The 15,487-nt window shown below is 43.7% G+C and overlaps 1 protein-coding gene across 4 annotated transcripts in view; it reads left to right on the plus strand.

Annotated features, from left to right (window-relative positions):
- DNAAF9 (dynein axonemal assembly factor 9) overlaps positions 1-15,487 on the plus strand; it is a 175,689-nt gene that overhangs the window by 128,366 nt on the left and 31,836 nt on the right. For all 4 annotated transcript variants that reach the window (XM_045980797.1, XM_045980795.1, XM_045980796.1 and 1 more), the window contains 3 exons: positions 1,408-1,496; positions 2,857-3,015; positions 8,543-8,668. In XM_045980797.1, the coding sequence (XP_045836753.1) occupies positions 1,408-1,496; positions 2,857-3,015; positions 8,543-8,668 (374 nt within the window). The remainder of the gene's footprint in view (positions 1-1,407; positions 1,497-2,856; positions 3,016-8,542; positions 8,669-15,487) is intronic.

Consider the following 15,487-nt stretch of genomic DNA (forward strand, 5'->3'; position numbering starts at 1 on the left):
CCCCTCCTCTTGATACCTCCCACCATTTCTTCAGAACCAGATGTCATAATATGCTCAGGTCGTTATTTATATGCAAACCTAAAAGATGCTCAGTTGCAAAAGATAATAAGAGCACCAAGCAATTAGGAGCTTTGATTTTCCCTTAGGTAAGAGTTTAAAAATGAAAATGACTACCTGTTGTATTTTATTAAAAGGGTGCTATAGGAATGGCCTTAAAGTAAGAAGGTATCTGTCTATGAGCACGTGTGCTGTGATTTGAGAGGCAGGGGCCTGGGCGCTGAGGAACAGGAACCAAGGAGAGGAGGAGGAGGATAATGAAAAAGTTGCATGAAGTACTCCCTGTAGGAGCAGAAAGGGATACAGAGTAGGGGCCTGGTCAGAGGAGAGGAAGAACTCCTGGTTCCCAGAAGAGAAGAGGGTTCCCTCTCTCTGCCGATGTGACCGGCTCAAGTGATGAGTGCCACCAAGCTGAGCTTTAGTCTGAGTTATCTGTGACCAGGCCTGTTCCCGGTGAGTCTTGTATGTTGTGATAGAAAACACATGCTATGCCATTTAAATCGATAACCATTTAGCAATTACCTGGTTCCTTTCCTCCCCTGCTTGACTCCTGCTCTGTCAGGGGATTTCTTCAAGTTGTTTTGGGATGCATACGTGCGGAGGGCCCTGTTTTCATTTGATTGTGTGCTAAGGCTAGGGCAGTCCAGCTCCTCTTCTAGTCAAGACTCAGGAGTGCTTCCTATACCCCGTTTGTTTCCTTAGCTCAGGCCATGCAGTTTGGACAGATTGGGAAGCCAGGTGGAAATAGCCCCATGCCACTCCTCTCCTTCACTGAGCTTACTTACCACACCAGTTTAGCCTGTGATATTTTGTCTGAGACTTCCTTTCTGCCCAGTGTTTTCTGTTGTATTTTAACTGATCTAGTCAAACCTGCTCCATGGAAATTGTATTAGTAACACCACATTTTATATGGTATTTTCTATGTGCCACAGACTGTTCTAAGCACTTAAATATTAACACTCATATAAATTAACTCAGTCAATCATCACACCCACCCTGCAAGATAGGTTCTGTTATGAGCCCAAGGTCACATAGCTAGATGAGTGCTGGTGCTGAGGTTCAGACCTGGCTCCAGAAGTCAGTTCTTGTAACCTTTTTCTTTTTTTTTAAGGATTTTATTTATTTGACAGAGAGAGAGATCACAAGTAGGCAAAGAGAGAGGGAGAAGCAGGCTCCCTGCTGAGCAGAGAGCCCGATGTGGGGCTTGATCCCAGGACCCTGAGGTCATGACTTGAGCCGAAGGCAGAGGATTAACCCACTGAGCCACCCAGGCACCCCAGTTCTTACAACCTTTTACCAACACTATCTCCCAGCCGAATGACGAACTCATGTGACTTTTCTTTCATGTAGGTAATTGTCAGCATTGTAACTGGCCTCCCGGGCTGTCATGCTAGCGAGCTCTGTGCTTTTCTGGTCACTCTGCATAAGGAATATGGCAGGTTAGTATAGCTGCTGCCTTTGCTTTGGAGAAAGGGATTCTGTGGCTGGGCCCCATAGGCCCTGGGAAACCTTCAACGTGTATTGGCCTTTGGTGTGATTGGTATCAGCACGGTAACCATCCATCCATTTAACACATTTGTACTGAGCACTTCCTATGCCAGGCACTGTTCTAAGTGTGGGTGACAAACAACTAGAAAGTGAATGAACTAGAACAACTAGTTCTAGAACAAAAACAAATGAACAACTAGAAATGAGCTAGAAAGTCTCTGCCCTTGTGGAGCTTACATTCTAGTTTGGAAATACGATTAACCAGTTAAAGAAGGTAGTATATTAGCTATGAAAAGTGCTATGGAGAAAACAAAGTAGAGAAGGGTGTAGAAGAGGGCTAAGCTGGGGGAGGGAGTACAGTTTTAAACTGGGTGCTCAAGGAAGACCTCACTGAGAAGGGGACATTTGAGCAGAGGCCTGAGAAAATGAGGAGTGAACCTTTGGAAATCTGGGGACGAGCAGTGTAGCAGCAGAACCAGCACAGGCGAAGGCCTGGAAGTATGCCTGTTCAACAGGGCCATTCAGGACCAGGGGAGTTAGAACTTGGGAGCTGGTGAGTGTGATCCATCCCTGACCACCAGGGGACTGCATCAGTTCCAGTGCAGCTGGGACATGTCGGCTTAGGGGAAACTGGGGAAATAGTTCATTCATCACATTCTGTGGCCAGCAGATTACTAAACAACCCTGGATAACTGAACAGACAGTTAATATCTAGTCAGCACGTCAAAGTAAGGCATCCCGCAGGAGGCCGTAAAGGAATGGAGAAGGTGGAGCTTGCCTAGAAGTTTGGGAGTTCGGGGAGATTTGGGGGGTTGGATAAGTTTTAGAGACATGATAGGGAATTATTGGGCCTCTTATAAGTACCAAGTGGCTAGACAGTTCCTCCCTCATATCCATTGCTTTTGTTGTAGAAATAGTCTGAATTCTTTACCCTGCTCACTTCCTTGCAAGAGTTTTACTGAGTACCAGACTGAAATCATTTTATTGGATGGTCCTTCAGGAAATGACTGCCTGTTCAGAAGGATTCTTTCTCAACTCCAAAGTCTGATTGATGGTCATGTGCTTACCTGACCTTTTTCCTTATGGCAAGGCATTTCCAATCAGAAGTTCAGTGATGGTGGTTTCAGAACATGGAGCTCCCCACCCAGTGCTCTCCGCCTGCTTCTGTGATGCCAGGGTTGCTTTCTCCTGTGCAGGGTCACTGGGCAAAATGTCTGTGGGAGTACTGGTCACACTTGGATCCACAGGCTGAGCCTCTGGGGCCAGGCTATCAGTTGGCCCCCACGCTGAGATTATGCTTGCCATTTCCAGGTGGATGGTATACCGCCAAATCATGGATAGTTCTGAATGTTTTCATGCTGCCCACTTCCAAAGATACCTTTCCAGCGTCCTAGAGGCTCAGCAGAACCGCTCTGCCCGCCAGTCAGCCTATACCCGAAAGAAGACCCGACTGTTGGTGGTGTTGCAAGGGTGAGTACTAGAAGTCTTCTGGGAACAGTGGGGTAGGGTGATGACCTTATCATTACTGTTATTTTTTATGTGGCTAGCCTGGGGCACAGAACAACCTCCACATGTTCGTGAGCAGAGTCTGCACTACCCAGAGAGGCCTTAAACAAGGCCTCTGGTTGCTGTCTAGTGGCCCAGAGTGGCTGCTATAGCTTACACATAAGTTTTCAGTTTGGTGTTAGAGCACCTGGGTGGTTCAGTCAGTTAAGCGTGTGACCCTTGATTTTGTCTCAGGGTTGTGAGATCGAGTCCTGCATCAGGTTCCATGCCCACGCTGGGCATGGAACCTGCTTCAGATTCTCTCTCTCCCTCTCCCTCAACCTTCCCCATCTCTCTTAAAAATTAAATTAAATTAAATTAAAAATTAAGTTTGGTTTCAAAAGGTAGAGAATTAGGGAAGAGATTGTCTGGGCAAGATTCCTTGATAATTCTTGTAACAATACCAATCCCTACGCCTCTTCCTTTGCCATGTATTTCAGTCCTTCCTCATGTGGAGGTGCAGAGACAACCCTCACACTCTGCAGTCTTGAGCCCCAGCATGCCCAGAATGGCTGGTCCAGGAAGGTTTCCTGGGACCCTCAGTGGGGAGCATAAATAGTCCAGCTGGGCAGGGAGCTCCCTGGTGAGGACAGATTTGACAGAGTGAGTACTACTGCTTCAGGGACCGGGACCCTGGCTGCAAGGAGCTTACCTTGACCTGCTCTAAGGCCTTCCAAGGAGGTGCCTTGTGTAGGCCCATTACCCTTCAGGCCCAGAAGAGATTATGCCAGGTCAGGAAAACACAGGCTGTGGTCTCCATGATGGCTGGTAATACAGAAGCTTTTGACAGTTCTCACAAAGTGCTTTTATGCTATGCTATTTTCTGTGCTCATAATAATTACTATGTGCAATTGGCTAATTGTTTCTAGTAAAGAGTAGGCCTGGATCCAAAGCCCTATTGAGTCTCCTGGGTAGATGGTGAGTAGTAGAGAAAAGCCAGGCGGGTGGTCCTAAGGCTAGAGGTGGGCAGGACTGTGTACCCCACCAGGCCATCTTTCCTCTCCTTCAGGCCTTAGTCTCACACCTGCCCTGGGCTTCCCTTCCATCAAACCTTTTGTCCGGCTTATAGGCCAACGTCATGGAAGACGCAGAGCAAGAGTCTAGGCTTGAAACCACGTGTGTGTGTGTGTGTGTGTGTGTGTGTGTGTATTTTTAACTGGGCTCCATGACCAGCACAAAGCCCAGTGCAGGGCTTGAACTCACAACCCTGAGATCAAAACCTGGGCTGAAATCAAGAATCAGACGATCAATGGACTGAGCCACCCAGGCGCTGCAGAACCACTTGTTGTCTTCTGGTTTTCCATTGCTTCTAATGATCAGAGGAATGGATCAGCCCCTGCCAAAGTTGAGGGTCATCGTGGGTGTGGACCTGAAGTCAAATTCAGCAGTTTGACATTGTATAGTTGAGGGCATTGCAATCTTCTGTCACTTGAGAGAGCATCATTGACCCCTTGTCTCGACAATACTCATCTGCAAAAGTGTCAGCTTCCCCAGCTGCTCTGGATGGCAGTGAGAGTGTATAGCTAACCCACTCGTGTGCTCTACCCAGCATTTGCCTAGTCATAGTCCTGGGATGCTAGGGACCTCTGACTTCCTGAAGGACTCAAGTGGAAATATCAGCTGAGTGCTATGGCTCTCACTAAGACACTGCTCTTACAAACAGGGCCCATTCTCTTGTGGCTCGGCAGGGAGCTCTTGGAAGCCTCCTTTTCGCATGACCATCTCTTTTGGTTCTGGCCCTTTGAGCCCAGTATTGAGAGGTTGCCAGTAAAGGGAGACTCCAGAGGCTTCTCAAATTGAGAATTATATTTTCTAAATGTGGCTTTTATCTTCATTTATAGGATTCTTGGGGGAATGTGGTGGTATAAGTCAGGGTTTTCTTTTGCCCCTAGAGTGGCCTAGTTCCATTTGGCTTTACTACAGCAGTGGGGCAGTGGTGTTGACCTTTGATAGCCAGTGAGTTGCTGTTTCTAAAGTCAATATAATTTGAAATGAAAAAATTTTAGAAATAGAGGACAGAGTGGTGGTTGCCCAGAGTTAGGGATGGGAGCGGGAAGCAGGAGGAAGGTGGGCCTGCTTGTAAAAGAGGCAGCACAAGGGATCCTGATGGTGTTGGCACTGTTCAGTGTCTTGACTGTGGTGGTGGATATAGGAACCTACACAGGTGACAGAATTGTCTGGAACTTACACACACACAAAACTGAGGAAATACGAATTTTAAAATACTAGTTTTAAGGAATTCAAGGGATTATATTTCTTCATACTCCAGAATACTGTGAAGTCATTCTTTAAATTATTTAAAATATTTAAAAACAAAGTCTGTCTCAAAATAAAAATTGAATTAATCTAAAACACTTGCCCAAATTGTAGACTTAAATTGCAAGCATAAAACAGGCCAAAAGACACTTGAATATGGTATCTGTTGTTTAGGAAGAAAGAAAGTTAAAGTCCTGCTGGGGTTTTGTTTTGCTTTTATTTTTAATAAAGAGAGAACTGACAAGAAAGAGGGAAACATGAAAAGCCAGGTTTTTTGTTTTTTGTTTTTTGTTTTGCTTTCATCATGCATTTGAGGCAGTTTAGCCAAAGTGGTCAAGTCCAAGCTCTGGTTGCTGGAGCAGTGTGCTTCCTCTGTAGTAAGGGCTGCTTCCCCCCATTTGGAGGCCCTGGCCAGGATGATTACCAGGCAAGGGCTGGGGAGGGAGGGAAGGTTCAGTGGCCTCCCTGTCCCAGCAAGCACAGTGAATGACACCAAGAACCTCTTCTCTTGCCACAGCAGTTCCCGGTTGCAGTGCCCAGATGCATCTCTTAGATACACTGGTCTCACCAAGGACTTTGGGGCCTATTTTCATTCCAACCTTTTTCCATTGCATGGAATGCTCGGAAAACCTGGGAATTCCCTAGCCACTGTCTCTAAAGGATAACCCATGATATTGAAATCACCAAAATCTAGAGGATTGGTAAATCTTTCGGTTCTCTTCTGCCCTAAAAAATGAGTCTCTGGACTCATACCAAAAATGGAAAATAAAAAGCTTCCAAAATTTATTTATTCATTTATTTTTTACTTTAAAGATTTTATTCATTTATTTGACAGAGATCACAAGTAGGCAGAGAGGCAGGCAGAGAGAGAAGGAAGCAGGCCCCGCGCTGAGCAGAGAGCCCAATGCGGGGCTTGATCCCAGGACCCTGAGATCAAGACCTGAGCCGAAGGCAGAGACTTTAACCCACTGAGCCACCCAGGAGCCCCCCAAAATTTATTTTTAGAAGAGGGGGAAAGCTAATACTTAGGAGCAAGGCTGGGGGACTTACCCAGAAGAGTTAAATCTGGTAGACGTGACCACAAAGAGGTTGGAGCAGTATTTAAGCTTCAGTCAGTCCTGCTTTCAGGTGTGCATAAGGCCCAGCAGTGTGGGGGGGCTCTTCTGCATCCACGCCTAACCAGACATTGCAGATCCAGGAGAAGGAACCCCATGTGCCAATACACACACATGCCCAGGCAGGCAGAGAAACCAGGAGGAGAGGGCTCACTCTAACAGCTCTCTGTCTGTCAGGCCCTCATGGGGGAGCTCTAGAACTGGTTACACTCTGTTCTTGATTGAAGCACTGCTAGTTGGTCAGGACAGAAGCAGACCTTATGGGGGTGGTGAATATTGTAGTCTGGGATAAAGCCAAATGCCGTTTTGCAGATGAGTTATTTGTAGGAACTTGGGAAGTGGCTCAGGCAGGCTGTACCTATCCCCCCAGCCACCATCCCTGGCTTCCCAAGGGCTCAGGCCCGTATGATCAATAGGCTGCCTTCAGATTTGCCTTCCCTCCGTAGGAACTGACCTTTTGGCGATAGGCTAGGTCAGTTGGGAAAATGTTCTCTACAAAGTAAAGAATGAAGGCCCCTTCTTGGAGTAGCCAAGAGGCTACCCAGGACTGAACATCCAATTCATTCATCTGTCCTGCTTAGGCATCACAGATTACACCATTCATCAACCACTTTACGTTACTAGTTAAAGACGGACTGTAAACAAATGAGAAAATAACAGTATATGTAGCTAATGTTCAGTGCCATGGGGAAGAATTGGGGCAGGGGCAGGTTGTGCAGAATGAGGGTCGTTATGTCATACAGGCTGTAGGAAGTCAGGGATACCTCTCTCAGGATGCCATTTGAGCAGAGAACTGAAGGGAGCAAGCCTGGCAGACATTTGAGGAAAAGAGTGTCAAGGAGAGGGGACAGAGTGTGGCAGTGTGGAAGTGTGCCTGGCATGTTCGGGGCAGAACCAGGAGGTCACAGTGAGTAGATTCAGGTAAGAGAAGGAATAGGAGGAGGAGAAACTCCTAGTGGTGTGGGAGTCAGCTCACAGTCAGTTTGGGGGGTTGTGGTAAGAGCTTTAAAAGCTTTGACACGGGTGCCTGGGTGGCTCAGTGGGTTAAGCCTCTGCCTTCTGCTCAGGTCATAATCTCAGGGTCCTGGGATCGGGTCCCACATCGGGCTCTCTGCTTAGCAGGGAGCCTGCTTCCCCACCTCTCTCTCTGCCAGCCTCTCTGCCTACTTGTGCGCTCTCTCTCTCTCTCTCTGTCAAATAAATTAAAAAAAAAAAAACAAAAAAAACCTTTTTGACGCTGAGTGGGATGGAAGCCACTCACTCAATGGCTTAGCATGGTGGGATTAGCACAATCTTTCTGGCTTCACTGTTGAAAACAGGTTGGGTAGGGGCAGGGACAGAAGCAGGGAGGCCAGTGAAGAGGCTGTGGGGTAATCTGTGCAAGAGATGATAACAGTTTGGATCCAGTAGTAGTGGGAGAATGTGAGCAACAATCTCATTCTAGTTATATTTTGAAAATTGAGAAAAAATGGAGTCAGCTATGACTCCAAACAAAAGAATGGAGCTACAAGAATGGAGTCCCTTCTGCTGAGAAGAACAAGGCCTTGGGAGCAACAGGCATGGGAAACTGAATCATGAACATGTTAAGTTCTAACTGAAAATATTTATTGGCTCTGGAAGTCTGCAGTTTGGAGAGTTCCAGGCAGGAAATACAAATGCGGGTGGGGTTTGAAATGGGTCTGCTGACCTACAGGGGTACCTGATGCTCCCCATTTCTCCAGAAGGAGAGAAAAAAGCTATTAAAGGAAATAGACCAACCCAGGAGCTCCTAACATGATTGGAAAACAGGCCTAAGGTTACCAAGTCCCTTAGAGCGCCAGGGTCATTTGCAGGCTTCCCTTTACTCCTAGAAGGGGTGGGAGATTCTTCCACTCACTCTTACACAGTTCAGAGTACTAATGAGGTTTGGGAATTCAGAAACATTGTGGAATGCAGGGAGGGGCTCTAAATTATTAAGTGGGGTGACCCCAAGGAACCCAGTCAAGGCTCCTCTTTGTGGTTTTCCTTCCACCCTTGCTCACTCAGCCCCTCAGCGTTCTTCGACCCCAGTCAGTAAGCTAATCTTTCTCTTTTCTCCCCAGCTACACAGATGTTATTGATGTCGTGCAGGCCCTGCAGACCCATCCAGACTCAAAGGTCAAGTCCTCCTTCACCATTGGTGCCATCACGGTGTGCGTGGATCCCCTGAGCTGCTACATGGAGCACAGGTATGTACTTCACATCCTCTGCAGCCCACAGGATGTGGTGGCTTTAAATGCACAGAAAACAATTTTCTTCCACCCACCGGAAGGAGACACATCTTTATGTGTGTTTGTCTTTTGGAATGCGTTAGTCTATATATAGACTTATATATAATATAACTTATTATATTATAGACTTATAATATATATAGACTTACATATATATATAGACTTATATATAGACTTATATATATATATAGTCTTATATATAATGAATGCTTAGTTGTTGCTTGATTAATACTAGGTTCTCAGAAGACACCTATAGACCGAAGCCTCTCACCACTTTTCTTTGTGTACTGAAAAGTTGTCCATCTAGGGCAGTGGGACTTGAAACAGCTTCTCCCAGAAAGAATGAATGCCCATGATAGCCTTTTCTTTTCCTCTTTACTATAGGGGAGGTGCTTTGTTTTCCAGAGTACTTAGAGTATCTCATAAATAATTTTTCCTATGGTTAAGCCTTTTTTTTCCCCCAGATTTATTTATTTGATAGAGAGAGTATGTGTGTCTTAGCAGGGAGTGGGGCAGATGGAGAGAGAGAATCTCTAGCAGACTCTACGCTGAGCGGGGAGCCCAATGCAGGCCTTGATCCCACGATCCATTAGATCATGACCTGAGTTGAAATCAAGAGTTGGCCACTCAGTTGACTGAACCACCCAGGTACCCCTATGGTTAAGCATTCTTAAAGCTGTCTTACCTCAGTTAATGAGATTCATTCTCACTACTAATAAGTGAACTTTGGGTTTTTTTTAAGATTTTATTTAGTTTGTGAGAGAGAGAGAGAGCATGCGAGCACAGGCAGACAGAGCGGCAGGCAGAGGCAGAGGGAGAAGCAGGCTCCCTGCTGAGCAAAGAGCCCGATGTGGGACTCGATCCCAGCACTCTGGGATCATGACCTGAGCTGAAGGTAGCTGCTTAACCCACTGAGCCACCCAGGCATCCCAAACTTTGTTTTGTTTTTTTTTTTTTAACTTTGGAAGTAATATAATAGCAATGAAAATTGGGTAGTAGGGGTACCTGGGTGGCTCAGTGGGTTAAAGCCTCTGCCTTCGGCTCAGGTCATGATCTCAGGGTATTGGGATCGAGCCCCGAGTTAGGCTCTCTGCTCAGCAGGGAGCCGGCTTCCTCCTCTCTCTCTCTCTCTCTCTCTCTCTCTCTCTCGGCCTGCCTCTCTGCCTGCTTGTGATCTCTGTCTGTCAAATAAATAAATAGGGGCATCTGGGTGGCTCAGTGGGTTAGAGCCTCTGCCTTCAGCTCAGGTCATGATCCCAGCATCCTGGGCTCTAGCCCCGCATCGGGCTCTCTGCTCCGCAGGGAGCCTGCTTCCCTTTCTCTCTCTCTCTCTGCCTGCCTCTCTGCCTACCTGTGATCTCTGTCTATCAAATAAATAAATAAAATCTTTAAATAAATAAATAAATATCTTTTTAAAAAATTAAAAGAAGAAAATTGGGTAATAATTAGGGTGCCTGGGTGACAAAGTTGGTTGAGTGTCTGCCTCTTGGTTTCAGCTCAGGTCATGATCTTAATAATAATGTCATGAGATCCAGCCCTGTTTGGGCTCTGCATTCAGTGAGGAGTCTGCTTAAAAGATTTTCTCCCTCTGTTCCTCACCACACCCACATGCTCTCTCTCTCAAAAAAAAAAAAAAGAAAAAAGAAAAAACAAAAGAAAGGAAAGAAAATTTGGTAATAATTTACCCATAATCTCACTAATTCAATGTAACTGTTATCATTTTTGTGAATTCCTTGCCTTTTTTATCTGCGTCTTTTTACAGTTATGGAATACACAAAATTTTATATCCTTCTTAGATTAACATATAACAAATTATGTATTACATATTATGTAAGTTAATGTATGTATGTTCCAGTATCACAGTGGTAATTGCATTTTGATTAATTATATAGTCATTATGTGTGTGGATGGACATGCTTATCTTAGCGGTTTCCCTGCTATTAGTCACATAGGTTGTCTCCAACTTTTCACTATTATAAATAATGCTGTGAGAACATCTTTATCCATATAAATTTCTTAAATTTCAGATAATTTCCTTAGAAAAGTTTCTTTAAAGAGATATTAGTTAATTGAACGATCAGTTTTATAACTCTCTATTCACATTTTAAAATTGCTTTCTGACTGGGTTTCACAGTTTACACTGCCCCAGTGGTATCTAGAAGTATCTCTTTCATCCTCAGAGCACTCCTTACTGGGGACAGGTTCAGCACTACCTTGTCACTTCACAGAGCTATTTGTCCAGTAGCCCAGTGCAGTGTATCCTGGGTCTATAGTCATGTGGTCTTTCTGGCTAGTCCATATTACTGGTATCCCCTGGGAACTGATTAATCCACCCTTAAGCCTTCATCTGAAAGAGCTCTCTTCCTGTTTGAGTCCCAAGTTGATATCTTTAGATTTCTCATATAAATTACATTAGAGGGGCGCGTTGGTGCCTCAGTCCTTGATCAGTCATGATCTCCAGATCCTAGGATCGAGTCTCGAATCGGGCTCCCTGCTTGGTGGGAAGCTTGCTTTTCTCTCTCTTCCACTTCACCTGCTTGTGTTCCCTTTCTCACTATCTCCCTGTCAATTAAATAAATAAATAAAATCATTTTTAAAAATTACATAAGAGGTTACTTCCCTTATCACCTCGACTGATACCAAGAAACATCTTTACCATCTCTCTTCTCTTTAGCTGTGACTTAGGTTCTGCTTTCCCATAAAAAGCCAAGGTGGTCTGTTTTCCTTCTGTCTTAGGTTAGGTTATTTATTGTTGTGAATGCTGAGCATCACCCCGTACTTTGAACTGCCACATTGACTCTTACATGTCACCCTTCCTACCAGTCCTGTTTCTTCTCCTCAAGCTTTTGTTTAAAGATGAACTAAAGGGGCACTGGCTGGCTCAGTTGGAGGAGCATACAACTCTTGATCTCACGGTTGTGAGTTTGAGCCCCATACTGGGTGTAGCGATTACTTAAAAATAAAATCTTTCAAAAAAACAAAACAAAACAGGGGCACCTGGGTGGCTCAGTTGGTTAAGCATCTGCCTTCGGCTCAGGTCATGATCCTGGAGTGCTGGAATCAGTCCCCGTGTCGGGCTCCCTGCTCAGTATGGAGCCTGCTTCTCCAGCTCTCCCTCCACCACTCCCCCTGCTTGTGCTCTCTCTCTCTCTCTGTCAAATAAATAAATAAAATCTTAAAAAAAAATAATAAAAAAATAAAGATGAACTAAAGCAGAAGGAGGTTTAATGTGTGACTAGATACTACCATTTTTAAAAAGTTGGAAAAGATAGTAATAAGCAAACAACAGATGGAGGTTATACTTTAGAAGAATTAGCCTAGACAAAAAAAAAAAAAAAAATTTTTAAGGAGAAGAGTTAACAGAGTAGGTGGGAACAGTTCAAAGAAATATAAATGGTCTGGGGAAGGGGGATCTTGGAATGATGTAATATTCTAAAATTGAATTATGGTGATAGTTGCACAATTCTGTAAATTTATTTTAAAAATCATTGAACTATATACACTTAAAATGAGTGAATTTTATGATATATGTAAGTTATACCTCAGTAAAGCTGTTAAATAGAAAAGATCAGGGGGACTAAAGAGTTTAGCTAGCAGAAGCAGATGGAAAATGAACTGCTAGAGCCGTAGAAAGAAAACAGACAATAATAAAACCATTATACCAATGAATATCTCAGAGTACCGAGAAGTAGAATAGACCCTGTAAAAATTTAAGTCTGTCAGAGAACCTCAAGCTTGAGGAAATAACAAAATGAAGAGAAAAATAGGGGTGCTTGGATGGCTCAGTGGGTTAAGCATCTGCCTTCGGCTCAGGTCATGATCTCAGGGTCCTGGGATGGAGCTCCGCATGGGGCTTTCTTCTCAGTGGGGAGCCTGCTTCTCCTCTCTCTCTGCCTGCTGCTCTGCCTACTGCTCTGCCTACTTATGATCTCTCTCTCTCAAATAAATAAAAGCCTTCAAAAAAGAAAAATAGACAAAGAAATGAAGATCATTAGAGAAAAGAGAGGGAGTGTAGAATACAGATTTAGATTTTGTGGGTGCAGAAACCATTTCTGTTTAATGCTTACGAAATATCGTTTGAATAATGGGTGTGCCAACATGTGACGAATTAAAACTCCTTAAGAGAATTCAAATAAATAAGTGAGAAATATATAAAAGTACTGAAGATGAGCATATAATCTATTTGTATAGCAATAAGGCTATGTTGTATGAATTAGGGTCGTGGATTATAAAAATACAAGTAGCAAAATCATGAGTGTTAGGACTATGAGTATACTAATTTCTTCATTTTTTTTTTCATACTAGGAGATCAAAAGTATTAAGTCAGTAACTCAAAGTTACTGATTCATTCACTTTTTAGGAATTAATGAGGTATTTCCAAATTTACCTTTGAACTCCTTCCAGAAAGTAATTTCCTATAGTCCCTGCACATGGGCTATGGGCTGTTATATTCCATGCGCAAGAGGTCCATGTGAAGTAGAGTAAGAGAATTGTGGCACCCATGATCAAGAATAGAAAGTTATTAAATAAAGTTAAACCCATTCCGTTAAAAAAAAAAAAAAAAAAAAAAAATTTAAATGGCCAGTCTTAAAGCCCATAAATTTTTTTAAAAGCAAAAATTTTTTACATAGCCAGCCAGGAAAATTTAAAATATGGCCATAGCAAAAACAGCCCTTTCCATCAAGAGCTGAAGAGTTGAATCTACTTCTTATACTTTGAATTTGGGCTTGGGCACATGACTTGCTTTGGTCAGTGGGACATCAAGAACCAAGAAATAAGCAGAGGCTTTAAAAGCATTTACACATTGGGGCTTGCACTCTCTTGCCTCTGAGAGCTGAGACCACCATATGAGGAAGCCTGGGCTAGGCTGATAGAGGGTGAGAGATCCCGTGGAGAGATAGGCCTAGCCATTCATTCTTCCCAACTGAGCTACCCCAAGCCAAAACAACTGCCCATCTAATCCACAGAATCATGAGGAATAAATACATCATCGCTATTTCAAGCCAATTTAGTTGTGGGCTGGTTTATTACATAGCAACAGTGTAGGAAAATTGGTACATTCTTATAGTATTGATAGAAATATAGAGTGATATAATGTATTTAAAAACAAATTTGGCCATTCCAAATTTTGTAGAGTTGTATTTGTACAAATGTTCAAAAGATATATGTGTAGGGGAGTTTGTTTCAGATGGAATTCTTAACTCTAAACAGTAGAATCTACTCCAGTATGTTTTAATGGAAAGGGATTTACTAAAGGACATTATAGCTTGCAGAGTCTCCAGGGTGGCCAGGCTATATTGGCTAGGCAGCCAGGAGCAATGCTCAATCCTCTCAGGGCTTCCTTCCCCAGAAAATGTGGTCCACTTACCATACATCCTCTCACTCACCTTGCTCACTGCCAGGGAGTCTTGCAGTAATCTGGTTGGTGGAACATAGGTCACATGCAGGCACCAGACTGCAAGAAAGACTGGAAAAGTAGTTTTGTGCTATTTACAAAAGAGATGTACTTCCTAATTCAAGCCCAGGAAAGTTGTTTAGAAGTCCTGAACAGGCTAAAACATGACAGATAATGCTCTGCAGTGTTCAAAACAACACCGTTTATAATACCAGGGCGCCTGGCTGGCTTAGTCAGTAGAGCATGTGACTCCTCATCTTGGGGTTGCAAGTTCAAGCCCACATTGGGTATAAAGGTTACTTAAAAAAAAAAATATTGGGGCGCCTGGGTGGCTCAGTGGGTTAAGCCTCTGCCTTTGGCGTAGGTCATGATCCCAAGGTCCTGGGATCAAGCCCCGCATCGGGCTCTCTGCTCAGCGAGGAGCCTGCTTCCCCTCCTCTCTCTGCCTTCCTCTCTGCCTACTTGTGATCTCTGTCTGTCAAATAAATAAAGTCTTATAAAAAAATTTTTTTTAAATCCTTACTACAAAAAACCCCCACTGTTTAGGCATGCCTGGGTGTCTCAGTCAGTTAAGTGTGCAGCTTTTGATTTTGGTTTAGGTCATGATCTCAAGGGTTGTGAGATTGAGCCTGCATCAGACTCCGCACTCAGCATGGAGTCTGCTGGTCCCTCTCCCTCTGCTCCTCCCCCTACCTCTCTCTCAAATAAATAAATAAGTAAAATCTTAAAAAAAAAAAAAAAACTTTATTATATCAAACTGGAAATAATCCAAATGCTCATTAGTAAGACTTAGACTCGTCAAATTTGGAGATAGTCATATAATGGAATACTATGCAAGCATTTTTAAAAAATGAAGTAATACCTATGTACTAACACTTAACAATGTCCACAATATTTTGTGAGGTGAGAAAAGTAAATTGCCAAAACAGTATGTATTTTTTAAATGTTTATTTGTATGTGTATAGGAACTATCTAAGAGAATACATACCAGACTGCTAATAGTGATTTCTTCTGGGAGATGGCCACTTCCTTGGAGACAATTTCTGGATAGTGAGGAAACCATTTGAGATTTTGTAGTATGCATGTGTGCTGCTTGTAAAAAAAAAACAAAGATACAACAATTTTATTGGAGTATAATTCACATATCATAAAATTTACTCCTGTAAAGTATACAGTTCAGGGGCTCAGTTGGTTAAGCATCCAGCTCTTGATCTCAGGGTCATGAGATCAAGCCCCACAACGTGCCCCACATCCATCTCCATGCTGAGTGTGAAGCCTGCTTAAGATTCTCTTTCTTTTTCCCTCTGTCCCTCCCCCATCTCCACTCATGCTCTCTCTAGCTAAAAGAAAGGAAAAAAAAAGTATACCATTCAGTCAGTCCC

This window comes from Meles meles, chromosome 16, assembly GCF_922984935.1.
Source record: "Meles meles chromosome 16, mMelMel3.1 paternal haplotype, whole genome shotgun sequence".
Classification (NCBI taxonomy): domain Eukaryota; kingdom Metazoa; phylum Chordata; class Mammalia; order Carnivora; family Mustelidae; genus Meles; species Meles meles.